General features: G+C 43.3%; 1 protein-coding gene and 1 long non-coding RNA gene across 2 annotated transcripts; one reads left to right on the top strand and one right to left on the bottom strand.

Moving 5' to 3' along the window:
- The first annotated feature begins 1,294 nt into the window (after positions 1-1,294).
- On the top strand, positions 1,295-19,539 carry LOC145714931 (uncharacterized). Its single transcript, XM_081794465.1, has 7 exons — positions 1,295-4,878; positions 5,236-6,206; positions 8,474-8,545; positions 13,813-13,884; positions 17,969-18,040; positions 18,756-18,836; positions 19,396-19,539. Exons 1-7 carry the CDS (start codon positions 1,318-1,320, stop codon positions 19,409-19,411), a joined length of 4,845 nt encoding a protein of 1,614 aa, XP_081650591.1. The 5' UTR covers positions 1,295-1,317; the 3' UTR covers positions 19,412-19,539.
- On the bottom strand, positions 14,148-19,804 carry LOC144615228 (uncharacterized). The gene is made up of 3 exons (XR_014137063.1): positions 19,525-19,804; positions 18,780-18,834; positions 14,148-14,494 (listed from the first exon to the last, which is right to left on the bottom strand). It is a non-coding gene; the product is annotated as an uncharacterized LOC144615228 (long non-coding RNA).
- Between the last annotated feature and the right edge of the window lie 667 nt (positions 19,805-20,471).

The raw sequence follows: 20,471 nt of genomic DNA, 5'->3' as shown, positions 1-20,471 counted from the left end.
CCAGAGTTTGTGGGGTCAGCCCCACGTCGGGCTCTGTGCTGAGCGTGGAGCCTACTTGGGATTCTCTCTGTCTCTCCCTCTGTCCCTCTCCTCCGCTCACGCTTTCTCTCTCTCAGGAAAAAAAAAAATTAAAAAAAAAAAGTCTAGCTTCCTGAAAAAGGTGAAAAGATGAGAAAAAGATTCAGCATTGATGCTAAAGATTTCAGAAACCTGATTATAGCAACAGATCCATTCCTGCATGAGGCCAGTCTTGGAATCAGTTCCATATAAAAACTATTCCTGTGTGCTAGACATTGGGATTAAGATAAAAACCCCCTCTCTCTTGCATTTTACATGCTAGAGGTTGTGCCAGACCATAAGCAAGGACTAAAAATACATTAGAAAAGGGGCTGTGAAGGAAGTAAACTGAGTGCTAGTTGCAGTATTTCAAGAAAATTGTTTAACACGCTGACTATAACATCCTAAGTGCCTTCTCCATGTGGGCGCACAGAGTGGACCTCTGAAAAGTGGCCTTGTTACTTTTTCTAGATCAATGGCTATGTCCAGTCAAGATGAGATGGGGGAAGTTTTCCCACCCAGTGTAAATAAAGGGCTAGAATTGGTTTCCGGCCCTCTTTCCCAGAATGAATTGCTTAGCACTCCCCCCAAACTCCTCCTACAGACATTTAGGGGCCATCGCAGATTCAGTGGTAGGCCCCCATCTAACAGAGTGGTGAATTAATAATCAGCCATGGGTATTGAGAATTTAGAGGAAATGGCAACATTTTAGAATATCTGACTGTGAAGTGTGTTCTCCTCCCCATCGCCCTAACTGGTGCTTATTTTGCAGGTCAGCTACTTTTCTTGGAAGCAGTATGGCCAGGGGGAGGAAGAACGTCTCTCGGATTTAAGCTTTGAAGAGCAAGAGTTCAAATTGCTAGAGCTGGACTAGCATTTTTTAATTTCCCAGGATGCCAGGTCCTGTGGCTTCCTTGGAAGCTCTGCTCCACTCCCCCACCCTTCCACCCCTCAGAGCTGCGGGAGTGCGGGGCCACCCAGATCTGAGTCCAAGTACTACCTTGCTGTGAGCAGCCCCGGGCAGGGGAGGGGGGGGGAGGGGGGAGGGGGGGAGTGGGGGGGAGTGGTGGCCTTTGCAGGGTGGAGGGAGGCCTGGGCCCCAAGTGATTCTGGGAAAAGGGCCCGCTCTGCTGGTGCGGAGCCCATCTCCAGGGAGCTAATAAAGGTGGTGTAAATAAAGATGTCATAAATAAAGGGTGGGACGTGGGCGGGGAGGGCGCACAGTTGCTAACTGCGCGCGCGCATCACGGGGCTGCCATAATGGTTTGGCTCCCGCTCAGGGCCCAGCGCCAGTACCCCACTCGCCTGGGTCGCTGCACCCCGGAGCCTCCGCGTGTCATGTCCCGGCTGCGCCTGTTGGCCCCACTGCTTCTCTTTATGTGGCAACCGTTGTGGCTGCTGGTCCAGGCAGCTCAGCCTCCGGAGTGGGCCCTGGACCCTGCCCAGCTGACTTCCGACCCCCTGGAGGCGGCTGAGCCCTGGTCTTCTCGCTCCTCTGATCCCCCGCCCGAATCGCCCCAGGCACTTACACGCCCAGCTGAGCCGGGGGGCTTTAATTACCCGGGGTCCTCTGCTCCAGCCCAGATGTTGGCCCCGCCTAAGGAGTTGACCGAGACTTTGGTTCCATTCCTGGACACGGATTCGTTTGGTGAGCTACCCCCAGGGCCAGATGAGGATCTGAATGACCAGCTAACCCAGCATCAAAGGCTCCCAGAGGTGGTTCCAGTGCCAGGTTGGGATCAGAATCAGACCATAGCTCCGCCTCCTCAACTCAAAAGTAAGACTAAAACTGTAGGTTTAGATCAGGCCGAAGATCACCAGTCATTTGAAATACTTGTTCCATCTCTGGATAGTCAGAGTTCAAAGCCAACAAAGTTTATTGTTTCACCCCTAAACCTGAAGAAAGATCTAGCTCAGCATCGAAGGCTTGCCAAAGTTGTTAGAACTCCAAACCAATTTGCAAATAAAGAGCACCTACAACAACAGCTGCAGGATGATTATTTAGATTCCAATATGGGTCTCCTGTATCCTGAGGAGAACCTACCTATGGGTTTCCCAGGGGGACCAGATCAACTTCCAAACTTCTCTGAGGAGGCTGAAATTTCTCCACCCTTGCAGAAGACCCCAAATCATCTAGAGTCCCCTGAGGAAGCTGAATCTTTTTTGCCCCAAGGGGAGGCTCAGGCTCAGCATCCAGAGCCCTCTGAAGAGACAGAAACATCTCTACTTGAGCAGGAGGCTCCATCTCAGCATCCAGAGTCCCTTAAGGATGGAAATTCAGCAAACCCACAAGAGGCCCCAGCTGAGCCTTCAAGTACCCCTGAAGAGGTCGAACCTTCTTCAGTCCAGCAGGAAGCCTCAGCTCATCCTACAGAGGCCCCCGAGGAAGTGGAACCTTCTCCAACCCCCCAGGAGGCCCCTGCTCAGCCTCCAGAGCCATCTAAGGACATCATATCTCAACTGTTAGCACATCATGAAGTAAATGTGCTATCTCCAAGTCAGAGTGAAGCTCAGAAGCCAAGCTTCCCCAATGTCACTGTTAAACCTCTGGATCTTACCATAACTCTAACTCAGCCTGCGGAGCACCCTGAGGAGGCTGGACCTACCCCAGTCCAGCAGGAGGCCCCTGCTCAGCGTGCAGAGCGCCTCGAGGAGGTTGAACCTACCCCAGTCCAGCAGGAGGCCCCTCCTCAGCCTGCAGAGCGCCTCGAGGAGGTTGAACCTACCCCAGTCCAGCAGGAGGCCCCAACTCTAGTTCCAGAGTTCCCTATCGAGTATTTAACTCAACTTGCAGTAAGTGATGAGGTGACATCTCTACCTCTAGGTCAGTATCCAGATTATTTAATGTTTCCCAGGGTTATAGGTAAGCCTTTAGATGTGGAATTTACCACAACTCCAGGGCCTGATAAAGGTGTTGAATCTTCTATAGCCCAGCAAGAGGCCCCACCTCAGCCTCTTGAACATACTGAGGAAGCAGAACTTTCTCTAACCCAGCAAGAGACCTCGGGTAAGCCTCCAGAGGAGGTTGAGCCTTCAAGTGAGCAGGAGACCCCAGGTCAGCCTTCCGAGCCTCCTGGGGTGATTGATCCTTCTCTAAGGCAGCAGGAGACCCCAGCTCAGCCTTCAGTGCCTCCTGAGGAAGGTAAGCCTTCTCTAAGCAAACAGGAACCCCCAGCTCAGCTTCCAGACCGTTTTGGAGAAGCTGAACTTTCTCCAACCCAGGAGGAGGCCTTAGCTCAGCTTGCAGAGCTCCTTAATGAGGCAGAATCTTCAACCCAGCAGGAGACTCCAGCTCAGTCTCCAGGGGAGATAGAATCTTCTGCAACCCTGCAAGAGCAACCAGCTCAGCCTCCAGAGCTGCCTTCCAGGGAGGTGGAACCTTCTCCAACCCAGCAGGAGCACCCAGCTCAACCTCTATGGCATCATAAGATGACAGTTTCACCTCCAGGTCACTACCATGATCAACATTTAAACCTGCCCAATGTCAGTGTGAAACCTCCAGATGTGCAGCTTACCATGACTGCAGAACCCACTACAGAGGTGGGACCTTCTGCAGTTCGGCACGAGACTATAGCTCAGCCCTCAGTGCCTCTTAATGTGGAACCTTTTGAAACCCAGCATGAAGCCCCAACTCTGCCTCCACAGTCCCCTGAGGTTGAATCTTTGCCAGTCCAACAGGAGACTCCAACGCAATCTCCAGAATCTACCACACAGGAGAAACTTCCAACACAGCAGGAGACCCCAGTTCAGTATCCAGAATATCCTGGAGAAGTTGAACCTTCTACAACCCAGCAGGAGGCCCTAGCTCAGCAATCACAGGCCCCTGAGGAGGGTGAATCATCCTCAACCCAGGAGGAGGCCCCGACTCAGCTTCCAGAGGCCCAGGAAGAGGGTGAACCTTCCCCTCTCCAGGAGGAGGGCCAGGGTCAGCACCCACAGGCCTCCGAGGGGAGTGAACCACCTACAACCCAGGAGGAGTCCCCAGCTCAGCATCCACAGACCCCTGAGGAGGTTGAATCTTCAACCCAGCAGGTGGCCCCAGCTCAGTTTCCAGTCCTCCAGGAGTCCCCAGCTATATCCCCTGAGCCCCCTAAGGAGGTGGAACCTTCTCCCACACCTCAGGAGCCCCCAGCTCAGCCTTCAGAGCCCGGTAATGAGGCAGAATCTTTTCCAACTCAGCAGGGAGCCCCAGTTGTATCCCCTGAGCCCCCTAAGGAGGTAGAACCTTCCACACAGCAGGAGGCCCCACCTCAGCCTTCAGACCCTCCTGAGAAGGTGGAACCATCTCCAGTCCAGCAGGAAACCCTATCTCTACCTCTCGAGCCACTTAAGGAGATAGAACCTTCTCTAACACAACAGGAGGTACAAGCTCAGCCTTCAGAGGCCCCTGAGAAGGTAGAACCATCTCCAATTCTGCAGCAGTCTCCAACTCAACCTCCGGAGCCCTCTAAGGAGGCAGAAACTCCTCCAGCCCAGCAGGAGGCCCCAGTTCAGCCTCCAGAGCCACCTGAGGAGGTTGTAGCACAACCTCCAGTCCATAATGAGGTGACAGTTCCACCTCTAGGACAAGAGCAAGCTCAGCATCCAAACTTGCCCAATGTTACTGTTCAGCCTGCTGACCTGGAGCTTACTGTAACTCCAGAACCTACTGTGGAGGCTGAGCAGTCTACAATCATGCAGCAGACTCTAGCTCCTCCAGAGGACACTGAGGTGACACCTCCACATCCAGAGCAGGTCCAGGCTCAGCATCCAAATTTGACTGAAGTCAGAGTTCAGCCTTTAGACCTGGAACTGACCATAACTCCAGAACCCACTACAGAGGTTGAAACTTCAACCACGCAAGAGATCCCAGGTCACCCTTCAGAGCCACCTAAGGAGGTTGTAGTTCAGCCTCCACTGTTTCAGGAGGTGACAGTTCCAACTCCAGGTCTGGATCAAGCTCGTCATCCATCGTCACCTAATGTAACAGTTCAGCCTTTGGACTTGGTGCTTACTGTAACTACAGAACCCACTACGGATGTTAAACATTCCTCAGCCCTGCAGCAAACTACCGCTCCTCCAAAGGACCTTGAGGTGACATTTCCACATTCAGAGCACATTCAGCATCCAACCTTAACTAAAGTCACAGTTAAACCTTTGGACCCAGGGCTTACCGTAACTCCAGAATCCACTACAGAGACTGAACCTTCTCTAACCATGCAAGAGACCCCAACCCAGCCTCCAGAGCCACCTAAGGAGGTTGTTCAGTATCCGTCCCAACAGGAAGTGACAGTTCCTACTCCAAGTAAGGATCAAGGTCAGCAACCAACATTGCCCAGTGTCACAGCTCATCGTGTGGACTTGGGGCTTACCATAACTCCAGAACCTACTACAGAGGCTGAACATTCTACACCCGTGAAGGAGACTACAGCTCCTCCTCCAAAGGACCTTGAGGTGACACTTGCACATCCAGAGCAGGTTCAGAGTCAGCATCCAAACCTGACTGAAGTCACAGTTCCACCTATGGACCTGGAACTTACTGTAACTGCAGGATCCAGTGTGGAGACTGAACCTTCTCCAACCATGCGAGACACCCCAACTCAGCCTCCAGAGCCACCTAAGGAGGTTGTAGTTCAATATCCATTCCAGCAGGAAGTGACAGTTCCAACTCCAAGTAAGGATCAAGGTCAGCATCCAGCATCACCCATCATCCCATTTCGTCATGTGGAGCTTACTATAACTCCAGAACCTATTACAGAGGCTGAACATTCGACAACCCTGAAGAAGACTACAACTCCTCCCCCAAAGGACCTTGAGGTGACACTTGCACATCCAAAACAGGTTCAGAGTCAACATCGAAACCTGACTGAAGTCACGGTTCCACCTATGGACCTAGAAATTCCTGTAAGTCAGCAACCAGAGTCATTTGAGACAGGTTTTCCTCCAACAACTGAACATCCTGTGGTGCATTTTGTAAAGTATACCTCAGAAAAGGCATACACAACTTTAACTTGGCAACCAGAACAGAATGCCACCACAGACCTCAAAATATGTGAGCGCTGTACCTGCAAAGAGGAGACACTGTCGTGTGTTGGTCTCAGCCCACAGCAGAGGCTCCGCAGAGTGCCCGTGCTGGAGCCCGACACCTACAACGGCACCTTCACCATCTTGTAAGAATCGCCTTTACTTGTTTGTTCTCTGCCTCCTGCTTGACATGGCAGTCTCTTCCTCAATGTCGTCCTGGGCCTTCCTCATCTCCCCAACCACGTTGACTGACTTTCTGTTTTTACCTTTTCTTTGTCAACTATCCCTTATCTTCATTTTCCTTTTTACTACTGTTCGCCCTTCTGCAATCTTTTACTTGTAATTGTCCTTATTCTTTTTCCTTATCCAATTTTTAGCCCCATTATTTCATTCCTTAACCTCTACTCTCCCATTTTTGCTCCATCCTCTATAATAGGATACAACAGAGTAGTGAAGAGTAGAGATTCTGGAACTAGATTGCCTGCGTTTGGGCCGAGGTCTGTCATCTATTAGCTTTGTGACTCAGTTTCCTTTTCTGTGAAATGGAAATTATGATAGTTACCATCTCATGGGATTATGGTGAGATCTAGATGAGGTAATACATATGAAGCACTTGGATCAGTGCCTGGCGAAATATGAGTGTTAGCTGTTATTATTTTGATTCCCCAGACCTCATCTTTGACGCCCGGCCTTCCACATACAGTACTCAGTTTGGGCCCAACCCAAGAGTAAGTACTATGGGCGCCACACTAGGATGAAATCGTCTTCAGAACATGAAATGACAGGTGGGAAGAAAGGAAATGGTCATAAAAAGGGAGGTGGCATGTAATTAAGTACTAAAAGAGGTACCATGGGTGTTGGAATTCAGCAGACTCTGTAATCAGCGGAGTATGGAGGTCAGGGAGAGCTGCATGGATAAGCTAACACTTTAGCTGAGACTTAAAGAGTGGCTCTGATGTGTTAAATAGAGAAAAAATGGGTATAAGTCTAGGCAAAGGCACGGCTGCAGGAATGATCAGGAATTAAGAATTAGGTTAAGCAGTTAAAGATCCAATTACGAGAAACCTTGACTATCAGCTAGAGAGGTTTGAACGTTAGATTCTGAGTTATAGAGAGCCATTGAAAGTTTTCAAGCATGAGATATACAGAACGCTGAAACAGGATTATTTTCAGTTCCCCATATAGGCCGATCTGGAGAGGAGAGCTTGATCCAGCGAGACCAGATAGAATGTTCTAACAAAACCTGGGAATAAAGTAACAAGGGGCCGACTCAGAGTGGCTGAAAAGAGTAGAAAGAAAAGCCTTGAGAGCACTGCAAAGGAGGAAGTGACAAGATAGACTAACTGATGACAGTCGCGGGTGGGGTGTGCACGGGAAAGAGAAAACTCAGATATTACTCTGAAACTTCTGTCCCAGATAAGGAGAATGATGGAAGTTGAGGCATCTTTTACCAGGGAACACAGAGCAACCAGAAGGCTTCAGGTTGACTGGAAATGTCCACCAGGCACATGGGCAGATGGGTATCTGTTTTGAATTTATTCCTGACTCCCCTGAAAAAAATGTGTATATAAACTGACCAGGTAAGCTGTTGCTGAGGGAAGAGGACAAAACTAAAGGTAAAGATTCAAAGTCATACGCAGAGTTAGCGGTTGAAACTGAACCTCAGGCATTTAATAGCTTCTCTTAAACATGTGTAATTCATGGATACATGAATTATCATGGATACTTTTTTTTGTTTTTAATGTCACAGGTATAGAGGATAAAACGTGAAAATCCCACCCCACCCTCCCTACCACTCATAAGATAACTCCTGTCACCTTTTTGGTGTGTGTCCTTCCTTCCCATCTCTTTCCTTTGCATTTTTTCCTAATTTCCTAATGAGGGGATACTTTTTAATTCCTTGCCCAGTGATTTGTTGCTTTTCCCTATACAATATGTCTAAGAAATCTTTCCATGTTAGTTATTCTAATTTCTAACTTCCCTTATCCTTCTAACACCTAGAGAGGTTTCAGTAGAGGGCTTCTTTACATTTGTTTGCTGATAATGGTAAATTTTTTACCATTTTTTTCGTTGAATTATTATTTTCTCATTGATTTGTGGAAGGAACCATTTTAGACACATAAGTGATTTGGGGGAAAAAAATACTTATCTCCAGAGTAATTAACAGGCGTTATCTACCCAAGGAATGGAACAAATAGGAAGTTCAGGTTCTAAGGAGCTGGCTTGTTTGTGCCAGTGGCCCCACGCTATCTCTTTATTAATTGCACCACCTGGGATGCTGATAGCCGCGGAAATTAGAAAGTTGGCATTTACTGCATTGGAATATTCCCCACAAGGTTGCCAGTGATTCTTTTATTTATTCTGTTCATTCCTTTCCTACCTATTCAAGGATCTGAACTGTGTTTCTTCACAGAAATTTCCAAGGAAACTCTATTTCTCACATTGATGAAAATGTATGGAAGGGATACCGTTGGGCTGAGAAACTGTGAGTATATTCTCTCCAAATACGAATACAAAAAAAAAAAAAAACAAAAAAAAAAACTAACTGCATTCTAAGGTCCTTCTTGGTCCAGAACTTTGAAGTCAGTAGCTCTGAGGAAAGGTGTTTCCCCTTCCATATCCCAACTCGACCTCTACCGATTGCAATTCTGTGTTAATTTTTTTTTTAACGTTTATTTATTTTTGAAACAGAGAGAGACAGAGCATGAACGGGGGAGGGTCAGAGAGAGGGAGACAGAGAATCTGAAACAGGCTCCAGGCTCTGAGCTGTCAGCACAGAGCCCGACGCAGGGCTCGAACTCACGGACCGCGAGATCATGACCTGAGCTGAAGTCGGCCGCTTAACCGACTGAGCCACCCAGGCGCCCCATCTGTGTTTATTTTAAAAATTAAATTTGGCAGGTTCCCTTTAAAATTAGAATCAATTTCAACTTATTTTCCATTATACAAGGAATACGTGATTATAGTCTCAATATATAAAAATGAAATAACAGGGGGACCTGGGGGGCTTATTCGGTTAAGTGTCCAACTTCGGCTCAGGTCATAATCTCAACGGTTCGTGGGTTCAAGCCCCACGTTGGGCTCTGTGTTGACAGCTCAGAGCCTGGAGCCTGCTTCGGATTCTGTCTCCCTCTCTCTCTGCCCCTCTCCTGCTCATTCATTCCCTCTCTCTCTCTGTCTCAAAAATAAATAAACATTAAAAAAATTTTTTTTGATGAAATAACAGATCTAGTGAACACCTGCCTTATGTTCTAATCCCCCCACTGCTGGGATAGCCACTACTCTGGATTTAGTATATATCCTTCCAGACCTTTTTCCATGCATTTGCCTACATACATATTTACAGCAAAATAGGTTTGTTGTGTGAGTTTCTTATCTTTTTTTTACATAAATTGTAACATCCTACAACTCGATTCTTTTGCTTCGTGGTATGTCTTAGACTTTTTTTCTTCCAGTACATAGAGGGTTACCCCATCCATGCAAGCTGCTGCATAATATTCCATAGTATGAGTGTATTACGATTTAGTAATTCCCCTCCTGATGGATGTTTAGGCTGTGTCCAGTTTTCTTATTACATGCATTGCTGCATGGACCACCTCATACATGCATCTTTGTGTACGTGGGTGGGTATTTCTGTAGAATAGATCCCTGGAAATGGAACTGTTGGGATGAAGACGATGTCGATATATACAATTTTAATTGCCCTCAAAAAAGGTGTGCCAATTTACACACCAATCCATACACCATGACAGCATTCATTTCCTCCTACCCTCCCACTCTTGGATATTCTCCATTTCTTGGCTGATCTGGTGGGTGAATAAAATGGGTCCCTTCTGAATTTGAATTTTTCTGATTACGTATACATTTAAATATCTCTGTATGTTTCCTGGGCATTTGTGTTTCTTGTCTGAATTTTCTGTCCTTTGCCAATTTTGTTGTTATCTTTTTTTTAAATTGATTTGTAGAAAAAGTCAGTGTAGACACAAGTAATTTTGGAAACAATATTATACTCAAAGTAACTGACTGGCATTTTTCATGACAGATTGTGTGTCATATCATTAGTTCAACTTGGGTAGATAAGTCATAAATGACTTCTGAATTAATAATAAAAGACATAACAGTCATAGTAATCTAAATGTAGGGATTATGATCCCCCTAAAGTAGATTCCCCCCTGCCCCTTAGTCTGATAACCTTACTGGTAAGGGACAAATGGTAGAACAAGGTAGTTGTTTTCTTATGAATTTTATGAATTTCTTAAATACTATATATAGTTTATATTTTCTCATGATAGTATCTAACTTGGAGATCTTATTTCCCAAACTTGTAAGAAAAATGAAAGTAATTTGGCACAAGGAACAAGAGAGAGTGGAGAGAGTGGGTAGGCTGAGGGACAGGGGTAGGAGAAAAACTTTGAATTGTGTATTATATACCTTTGGAATTCTGAGCCATGCAAATATATATTACCTATTAAAAAAAATAAACTGAAATTAAAAAAATATTTTTTGAAAAGCGTGTATTTGGTAGTTTATATACTAGAAGATGAATCTGGTAAGATTTGATGATTCTTAAAAAATTTTTAAATGTTTATTTATTTTTGAGAGAGAGAGAGAGAGAGAGAGAGAGTGAGTGAGCAGGGAAGGGGCAGAGAGAGAGGGAGACACAGAGTCCAAAGCAGGCTCTAGGCTCCGAGCTGTCAGCACAGAGCCTGATGTGGGGCTCGACCCCACAAACTGTGAAATGATGACTTGAGCCGAAGTCAGACACTTAAGCAACTGAGCCACCCAGGTGCCCCAAGATTTGATGATTTCTAATTCAGCTTGAGGGTTATGCCTTGTAAGACAGAAGTTTTTAACTATGGGTCAATAGTCCCCTGGGGCAGGATTTTTAACCTTTTTTTCTATATATCAAATTTTAAAAAAAATTTTTTTCAACATTTATTTATTGCTGAGAGACAGAGCATGAACAGGGGAGGGGCAGAAAGAGAGGGAGACACAGAATTGGAAGCAGGCTCCAGGCTCTGATCTGTCAGCAGAGAGCCCAATGTGGGGCTCGAACCCACGAACCGTGAGATCATGACCTGAGCTGAAGTTGGACACTTAACAGACTGAGCCACCCAGGCACCCTTCTATATATGTATTGATGATCTGCAGAAGCTTATGTTCTTGGGATAATGTTTTCAAATGTATAATAAGTTAAAATATATAGGAAAAGGAAATTATGTGGAAATAGAGTTTTCAAAAATTTTTTAAAAAGATTAGTGATATAGCAATAAATCTGCTTCTGTTAGAATATTAAATAACAAAATATAATGGTACGCCTACTAACTATTATAACTTCAAGGTACTGATGAGAATAAATGATATTTTGAGATATCCACGCCAAATATGTGATATGAAAATATCTGATTTCTGCTGGGGACCAAATTAACTACACTAATCTGTGGTTTGTTGCCTACATTCATAATGGAAGGAAATGCTAATTCTAGTTAGAGGTTTGTGAAAATAGAGATGTGATTCTATTTCCCATCCAAGTTTGGCACCCACAAATTCAGTCCATTCTATTCACGGACCTGAGCCCTAAAGGGATGGTCTGCAAATTGAAATCGCATGCACACCTTTGCACGTATTCAAGAAAGTGCAGTTTTCTAGGGAAAGGGTCCATTCCATAGCTTTTATGAAATTCTCAAAAGGTTCTTGTCTCAAAAGATTGAGTCACAAATTGGGGCGGAGGTGGAGAAAGACATTTGTTTTCCTGTGAAGTTGTACTTATTCTCATAAATGATGATAAATGAATGATTTGTTTTAATTAAAAGTAGTATATTTGCAAATTGATACCTGTCACTTTCTGAATTCATTCAACAAATATTTATGGAGCATCTCCTATGTCCCAGGAACTGTTTTACATGCCAGGGATATAAGCCCAAGAACAAAACTGACCAAATATCCCACTTGTCAAGGGGTTTACAAATATATAATATAAAAACAAATATGTAAATATAATAAATACATAGAATTTCAAGTATTGGTAAGAAATCAGTGGCCAGATCTCTCAAGTTTTCTAATTTATTCAACGACCGTTTCTGCTGCTCATAGACTGAGTTTTTTACTAATGATAATACTTTTCATTCATATAATCTTGAGTTGGTTCTTTTTATTAGATGTACTGTTTACCTCTGTCTGAGGATATATTAATGATGCCATTCTAAATTTTGTATACTGTTTAGTTTTGAGAGAGAGAGAGAGTGAGAGACAGAGTGCAAGTTGGGGAGGGGCAGAGAGAGAGGGAGACACAGAATCGGAAGCAGGCTCCAGGCTCTGAGCTTCAGCACAGAGCCCAGTGCAGGGCTTGAACCCATGGACTGCAACCTGAGCCAAAGTCGGATGCTTAACCGACTGAGCCACGCAGGTGCCCCATTAATGTTGGTATTCTCAAATCCTTTTGTGTTTTCTCTGTTAACTGTGTCATTGACTATAAGCTGTTATATTTGTTTTTTATTTTCTGTCCTGAATAGAATTGGCTTTCTCACTCCATTTGGTCATTCCTGAGTGCAATTTATCTTTGTAGTTGAGATTTGACTTGCTTCTGTTTTCTGGTCCTAAGGAAGAGGTGAAATGAACCACGGGGCTTGTTATTGGTGACAGGTCCCCCTGAGAGTTAAAGAAGAGGTGGGAGGTGACTTCTAATGGCTAGTCAGAGTGTATACCCTTCCTCCAGGGTTCTGGGACCCTGCCCCCTTCTAACACCAATGGCTCCTGCCTGGAAGAAAACACCCTTTGCTGCCAGATCCAAGGAGGAAGGATGTGGGGTTGATGTGCTGTCCTTGGTCCTACTGCAGTATCCCAGCTAATCACCCTGTAGGTGGCTCCAAGGCATTTCTGGTGGGGAGTGTTTGTAGAGCTACTCCCTTGGCTTTGAGCTAAGGTTGTGGATTTTCTAATTGTATCTTTTCTAATCATCCTTAGGGACTTTGGTGGAGTTTGGAGTTTGGTAGAGACTTGGCATGTTTCAATCTGCCAGCTTGAAATAGCACAACCTCTTAGGAAGACAATTTTGTACCCCTGTTAAATCCTGGAGAAACTTAGGCAAATGTGTACTAGGATATAAACAGAAAAATGTCCAAAGCAGCACTGTTTATAATAACTAAAAATTAGAAAAATCTAGTATCCACCAACAGTAGAATGAACAAATAGTGTTACACGGGTATTTACTCTATACTTATTAAACTGAGCATTTATGTTATGTGCATTTTATGCACATTTTTAGTTCTCACAGATATTTTTTAGATGGGGAAAAAAATTAGATGGCTTTACTTGTAGCACTGATATGGTTATAAATAGGGCTTCCACAATAAAATTTGGGAAAAGAGAGGAGGAAGTGGCAGTTCTGTCCATGTTTTTGCCACTCAGGGCTGGGTTCTAACAGAGATTTTGTGATCCAGAGAGTAGGCATTAAATGTACATTTTGGTGTGAAGAGTGGATAGGGGTGTGTGTGTGTGTGTGTGTGTGTGTGTGTGTGTGTGTGAGAGAGAGAGAGAGAGAGAGAGAGAGAGAGAGAGAGGGAGAGACAAAGGAGTATGTGAGAAGAAAAGATTTGAATCAAACAGCAGAGATCACCATCCCTACATTAAATAAGAATTAGTGTATTTGGTGGCACCATTACCCAGGTTTCTCTCACATCTAGCGGTCCTGTGTAGCAAATAGTTGTAGTTATTTTTGCATTTTGACCCAGAAATGACCTTTTCATTTTGCAGAATTCTCAGGGACAATTATCTGACCGAATTACATAAAGACACATTTGAAGGCCTGCTATCCCTCCAGTATTTGTAAGTTAATCAGTTCATCATTTATTATGAGTTTTTAGTTATATTATTTATTAAAAAATACAGGGTTCAAATTGGATAATTGCAACAATTTCTTCTAACAGTAGAATTCTATAATTCTCTATAGTGGAATTCTATAATTCTCTCTATTAAATTCTATAACTCTGTAAGTCTGTGGGGACCCAGCCCATCTCTAGCATTAAATACCTCCTATGCATTTTCAACTTTTTAATTTTATAGACAAGATATAGGAAAAAGCCCTTCAGTTGTAGAGGAAAAGGGGTAATGAAGTCTGAGCAATTATGGACACCCATATGAACCTTGTTATGTAAGTGTTCATATACCATCTGCTTTTATTTATATTTATTATTTATGGCCCATGGATCAAATCCTGTGTATGGTCTGTCTTGATACAACCTATGAGTTCAGAATGATTTTCATGTTCTTAAAGGGCTGTAAAAGAGAAAAGAAGAGAAAGAAACAGAGAATATGTGACAGAGACCGTATATGGCCTGCAAAGCCTAAAATATTTACTGTCTGGCCTTTACAGAAAAGGTTTGAAAAAGTTGGCTTAGTAAAATGAGAGGAATTGAAGTTAACCTCAAATTGTCACCTACAAGACAAGAAAATATAGAACACTTACATTAATTTGAATGCCATTAACCCAGAATTTTTAAATAATTTAATCTAAATTAAATATTTAAATATTAAATATTTAACTAAGCAGGTGAATTATGTAAGCAGTATTACCAAGTACATATTAAATTATTAAGAGATTAAGGATTTCAGTGTGGGAAATTTTATTAGTTTATTTTTTTATTATTATTTTTTATGTCATTTATTGTTAAGTTAGCTAACATACAATGTGCACTTGGCTTCAGGAGTAGATTCCTGTGATCAGTGTGGAAATTCTTATGCCACCATAAAAATAGATGTTTAAAATGATGGTTAAGGGGTTGGGGCTCCTGGGTGGCTCAGTTGGTTGGGCGTCCGACTTTGACTCAGGTCGTGATCTCACAGTTTGTGGGTTTGAGCCCCGTGTCGGGCTCTGTGCTGACAGCTCAGAGCCCGGAGCCTGTTTCAGATTCTGTCTCCCTCTCTCTCTGCCCCTCCCCCACTCATGCTCTGTCTCTCTCAAAAATAAATAAACATTAAAAAAATGATGGCTAAGGGGCACGTGGCTGTCTCAGTCATTAGAGTCTGCAACTCTTGATCTCGAGGTTGTAGGTTAGAGCCCCATGTTAGGTATAGAGATTACTTAAAAAAAATGAAATCTTTAAAAATATAATGATGGTTAAGTGGTATAGTTAGAAATGTTTACACTAAACAAACATCAGAAATGCCTCTAACTTCGCTAATTACAGAATAAACATCTCTCCAGCCTCATTGTCAAGGAAGAAATGTTTGCATATATCTCTGTACATTAGACATACAGAGATACTAATGTTCTTTGCTATGGAGGTTCAGTGTTTATTCTTTGTCCATGCCATGCAAAGCTGTGTATTTCATTAATCCTTTTTAAAAAATTTTTTTAATGTTTATTTATTTTTGAGAGAGAGAGAGAGAGAGACAGAGTATGAGCAGGGTAGGCACAGAGAGAGAGGGAGACACAGAATCCGAAGCGGGCTTCAGTCTCTGAGCTGTTGGCCCAGAGCCTGATGCGGGGCTCGAATTCATGAGCAGTGAGATCATGACCTGAACCGAACGAAGTCAGATGCTCAATCGACTAAGCCATCCAGGCACCCCTCATTAATCCTTATTAATGATGTGCTTTAGAAAATAGATTCTTCTTGCAAATGTGGAAGGCTTAAGGGTAGTGAGTAAAAAGAATCTCATATGACACTAAAAATAGCCCTTCAAATTATCAAACCTTCCAAGTCTTAGGGGACAACCACTTTGTATTGGTCTTCTTGGCTACCTCTGCCATCTGGGCTCCAAACGTTACAAACACAGTTTGGAGAAAACCAAAAGAGACAAACTGCGCAATGGATAGGGCCTTTCATTATTTCTACTATGAGGTACTTTGTAAGCCAATTATTTCATGTCAGGTGAAGTGTTCTCATTCATTCATTCAAAAAAAATGTGAATCAAAACCTAAAAAAGAATGTGACAGGCCCTATGCCCAGTACCATAGGCACGCAGATGGTTAAGACAGGCTTCCCACCCTTGTAGGAACTCATGATTTCACAGGGAAAATAAACAGAAGCTTAAACCATAATGCCTAAGCACTAAATGGATGATGAAGCACTGACAAAGTGCAGAAGAGGGAGCCACAAAGTCGTAAAACCACATTTCTTTTCAGTCGTTTTGCTCCTTCTACTCACTACCCAGCTGTTAATTTATTTTATAAATATTTGAGTTTGTTCTTTGTCCATGCATCAGTTTTAAACACAGTAGACAACGCAGATGAGCAAGACTAGTCCATACTTTCATGGAGTTTATGCCCAGAGGAAATGGAATGCCAGAATAACTATATTAAGAAGAAATTGGGGCACCTGACCGGCTGAGTCAGTAGAGCATGCGACTCTTGATCTCAGGGTCGTGAGTTCAAGCCCCAGGTTGGGCGTGGAGTCTACTTTAAAAAATTAAAAGAAGGAGAAGAAGGAGGAGGAGGAGAGGGGGAGGGGAAGAAATGGATTTGGGCAATGAGAAGTATAAGTTGTTTTTGGAACACAGAAGAGGGGGGGAAGACTTCAAGTTGGATCAGGGAAGTTACTAGAGAAATACTGTTTGAACAGAACCTTGAATGGCTATGACGTATCATCAGATAGACATCTTGGGAAGAATATGCTTGCAAGATAGAGTGAGTGAAAGGCAAAGTGCAGGAGAAATTTCTTTGGTATCTGTAGAGTAGGAAACTAGAGCCGGATTTAGGATTTTGAAGGCCTTGGATAATATGCCAGGCTACCGTGTTATCACAGCAGTGCTCTAGGACAAACTTTAGACTGCACCAGGGTCACCGGGAGGCCTTGTCAGAACACAGGTTCCACCTCCACAGTTCCTGATTCACTCAGTCCAGAGTAGAGCTGAGAATTTGCATCTTGAGTAAGTTCCCAAGTGACTCTGATATTTGAGAACCACTCCTGGAGAATTAATCTGGTGACTGTGTGCAGTATAGATTAGAATGGGAGAGACCAGAGATGAAAATGCCAGTCAGAAGATGGTGGTACCCATGTAGGTGGAAAGTGAGGGACTCGGCTGAAATCCATGGAAATAAGAGGGTCAACCATAATCAAGAATGGGTGTTTCCAAATAAAAATCCAGGACCGTGTTGTTTTTTTGTTGGCCCCACTTGCAGCTGAAGCAATTGATAAATTCATAGACCGTTTAGGCAACGTACAACCAAAAATAAATTTCTATTAATATGATAATATAATTCTGAGTTCGTTCAAAGTTAGGTATTGATTAGAGGAGTAACTTCTTTTCAAGTTAAATGAAAAGGTATCTTTTACCTCTTCTGGTATTGACTTGGTGTCAAGAAGTAGAACTAAACCAGGAAGGTGTGCTAATGTGAGAATATCCCTTTTAATGTTAGAAATTATAGGGGCGCCTGGGTGGCGCAGTCGGTTAAGCGTCCGACTTCAGCCAGGTCACGATCTCACGGTCCGTGAGTTCGAGCCCCGCGTCAGGCTCTGGGCTGATGGCTCGGAGCCTGGAGCCTGTTTCCGATTCTGTGTCTCCCTCTCTCTCTGTCCCTCCCCCGTTCATGCTCTGTCTCTCTCTGTCCCAAAAATAAATAAACGTTGAAAAAAAAAAAAAAAAAAGAAATTATATGTGGCGATCACAACTTTGAGCTCATAATTTAGAAATTGATGAGGCCACAAAAAGTCATTTAATCAATTCTTCTGCTCTCAGGAAACATTACTTCCAAGATCTATCAAGATCTATAGTTGTATATTTTATGTATGAAGATCACAAAGGTGAGACTCTTAAGAAAGGTGAGGACAGGGTTAGGGGCTCTGGAAGGTTCAATTAACAATTCCTAATACTCAGAGTTTAGCCAAAAGCTACTTATTCAATACTACCATCCTACTAATTAGATATCTTATAGCTAATTGAGGCAATATTTTCCTTTTCCTTTTCCTAGAGATTTATCCTGCAATAAAATACAATCTATTGAAAGACGTACATTTGAATCACTACCTTTTTTGAAGTTTATGTAAGTTACAAATATAATTTCATTATATTTGGAATTTGTATTAAACTTAATTGTAAACCTCTTTGTTATTCATTTGGAATGAATGAACCTTTATTAGTCGAAAGCTACTAAAATTATGTAGCAAATCTTTTTTGTCTGTGGCAAAGTTTGGTGTGAGAGTTATTATAGAGATCAGAGTGAATCGTTCTAGAGCAGCAGTTCTCTGCCAGGGTGATTTTGCATCCAGGTGACACTTGGTAGTGTCTGGAGACATTTTTGATTGTCAGACTGTAGATGTGCTCCTGGCATCTAGTGGGTGGAGGCCAGGGCTGCTGTCACACCCTACAGTTCACAGGGCAGCACCCCCCCCCCCATAACAAAGATTATCCAACCATAAATCTCAACAGTGCTAAAGTTGTGAAACGTTTTTCTAGAGAAATAAACTTACTTCTCTAGAAAAAAATACTTACTTAACACAAGTATTTATTGAGCATTTACTGATTTGTATCTAATGCACCACATGTATAAACATGAAAGTATAAATCTTTCATGCAAATATTTTTTTAAAAAGGCAAGTATCTTTCCTAGTGAGATTTCTTTAGTGTATGGAGAGAGTATTGTGGTTATGTTTCATTATCTATAAATTAGAATCACTGCCAAAGGATAAATATTCTGAAAGAATATCTTTTTTTTCTCTTTGTTTGTCTTGTTTTTGTGTGTGTGTGTGTGTGTGTAGAAATCTTGGTTGCAATTTACTCACCGAACTGAGCTTTGGAACATTTCAGGCCTGGCATGGAATGCCGTTTTTACACAAGCTGTAAGTGAAATAGAAAATGAATACATGTAAAAAAAAAAAAAACTACATGTAAAAATATCATACAGTGATTGGTTAGGTGTGTGTTAATAAACCCAGTATGAATTCTGGAAAGTAGGTCTTAAAATCCATTTTTTTTTTTTCAAATGAGGAAACTAAGGTACAAAGAGGCCAAGAGACTTGTCTTAACTCCTAAATGGCACTCTCTGCCCTCCCTCGTACCCAGCTTTGTGTGGGCAATGAAAGCCCCAAGCAAGTAACACCCAAGTCAGTATTATCATGGGAATTCGTGACAGTGATGCTTCCCCAAGGTGTGCATGGTCCTTGAAATCCACTTTTGAATTTAACTTTGATTCCTGCTCATGTGCAAGTTTCCTATGCAAAAGAGAACTTCAAAGAACTAAGTTTAGCACAGAGTTTTCCAGGCAGCAAAAGGTGTGGGTGCTTCTTGAGCCATCAGGAAAGCAGAAAGAACTCCTGAATGCCTGCCACAGGGCACTGCTCTCCATGTGTTTTCTTTCCTGACCACTCTTCAATTAAGAAGTATGTTATTCCCTTTCAGCCGGAAAATTCTGTGATTTCTCTGTAAAAAAGCAAATCATACTGGACATGTTCAGTGGCCTGAGGGGGATTTTTAGACTCAAGGTTGAAGACCCTCCTCTAAAGCAGACGCTGGAAAAGACTGTCTTACTGTCTTGTGGTTCAGAAATCCGATTTCACAACTTATCTTCCGTTAGATGAAAGTGTTTACGGTGTGTCCGGAGCTGGAGTAAGTTCCTGCGGGTGCCCAAGAGCAGGGGCCTCCTCTCTCCTCTCATTAATTTGCTGATGCCTAACTTGGGGAAAGAATACTGAGGGTCAGTTTTTTGTTTTGCCGGCATGCCAGAGAACGGGCTCATTGAGTTTCTCCACCAAGAGGTTTTAGTGGTGTCAATATAATGTCTTAAAACTCACCACCTCTACTAAGCATCTTATAACACCGAGAGTCTCTTCCAAGAATCTGAATTTCATAGTTAGGTAGGCAATACAGGACAAAATAGGGTGGAATCCGTTGATAACAATGAATGAATTCATTGAAAAACACTCAGTGCCACGCGCACTCTATGTCGACAGTGTACTAAGTACTGGGGGTACAAAGAATACACAGGGACTGTCCCCAAGAATCTTTCATACTGGAAGGAGAAAAAGATGGCCGTTGATGGGAAAACGTATGTGAGCCATGCTGGCATCAGTGCAGCAGGGTAACGAGCTAGGGGGTGACAAAGTAGGGGATGGTTGTGGAATAGAAAAGATTTGTTGTGGAAAAGGCAACAACTTGCTTGTGTTGAGTTTCCACGTTCATCTTGATGAAGTTTTGGGGAGATGGTGGGGAGTCGGGAGCCGACGGCCAAGAAAGAATTCTTGAACATGTCTTTGGTGCAAAAAGGTGATTTTATTAAAGCACAGGGACAGGACCGTGGGCAGAAAGAACTGCGCTGGGGTTGTGAAGAGTGACAGGTTATATGCTATGGAATTGGGAGGTCAAGTCAAAAGGGAAGTCTCCAGAGGGACTGTGATATGTGAAAGAGGACTCCTAAGATACCAGAGGCCTTGCTATTGTCAAGCTAAGGTTGTTTTTCCGTCTAGCAAAGCATTAAG

Source organism: Panthera onca, chromosome Y (assembly GCF_046562875.1).
Source record: "Panthera onca isolate mPanOnc1 chromosome Y, mPanOnc1 haplotype 2, whole genome shotgun sequence".
In the NCBI taxonomy this organism is placed as follows: Eukaryota; Metazoa; Chordata; class Mammalia; order Carnivora; family Felidae; genus Panthera; species Panthera onca.
This window is presented reverse-complemented; position numbering and strand designations above follow the sequence as displayed.

What these genes read in the sequence shown, in the direction of transcription:
- LOC145714931 (XM_081794465.1), top strand. Translation starts at nt 1,318, where the DNA reads ATGGTTTGGCTCCCGCTCAGGGCCCAGCGCCAGTACCCCACTCGCCTG. An exon ending in AACGGCACCTTCACCATCTT is followed by an intron (nt 6,207 to 8,473) that starts GTAAGAATCGCC and finishes GTTTCTTCACAG; the next exon opens with AAATTTCCAAGGAAACTCTA. An exon ending in TACCGTTGGGCTGAGAAACT is followed by an intron (nt 8,546 to 13,812) that starts GTGAGTATATTC and finishes TTCATTTTGCAG; the next exon opens with AATTCTCAGGGACAATTATC.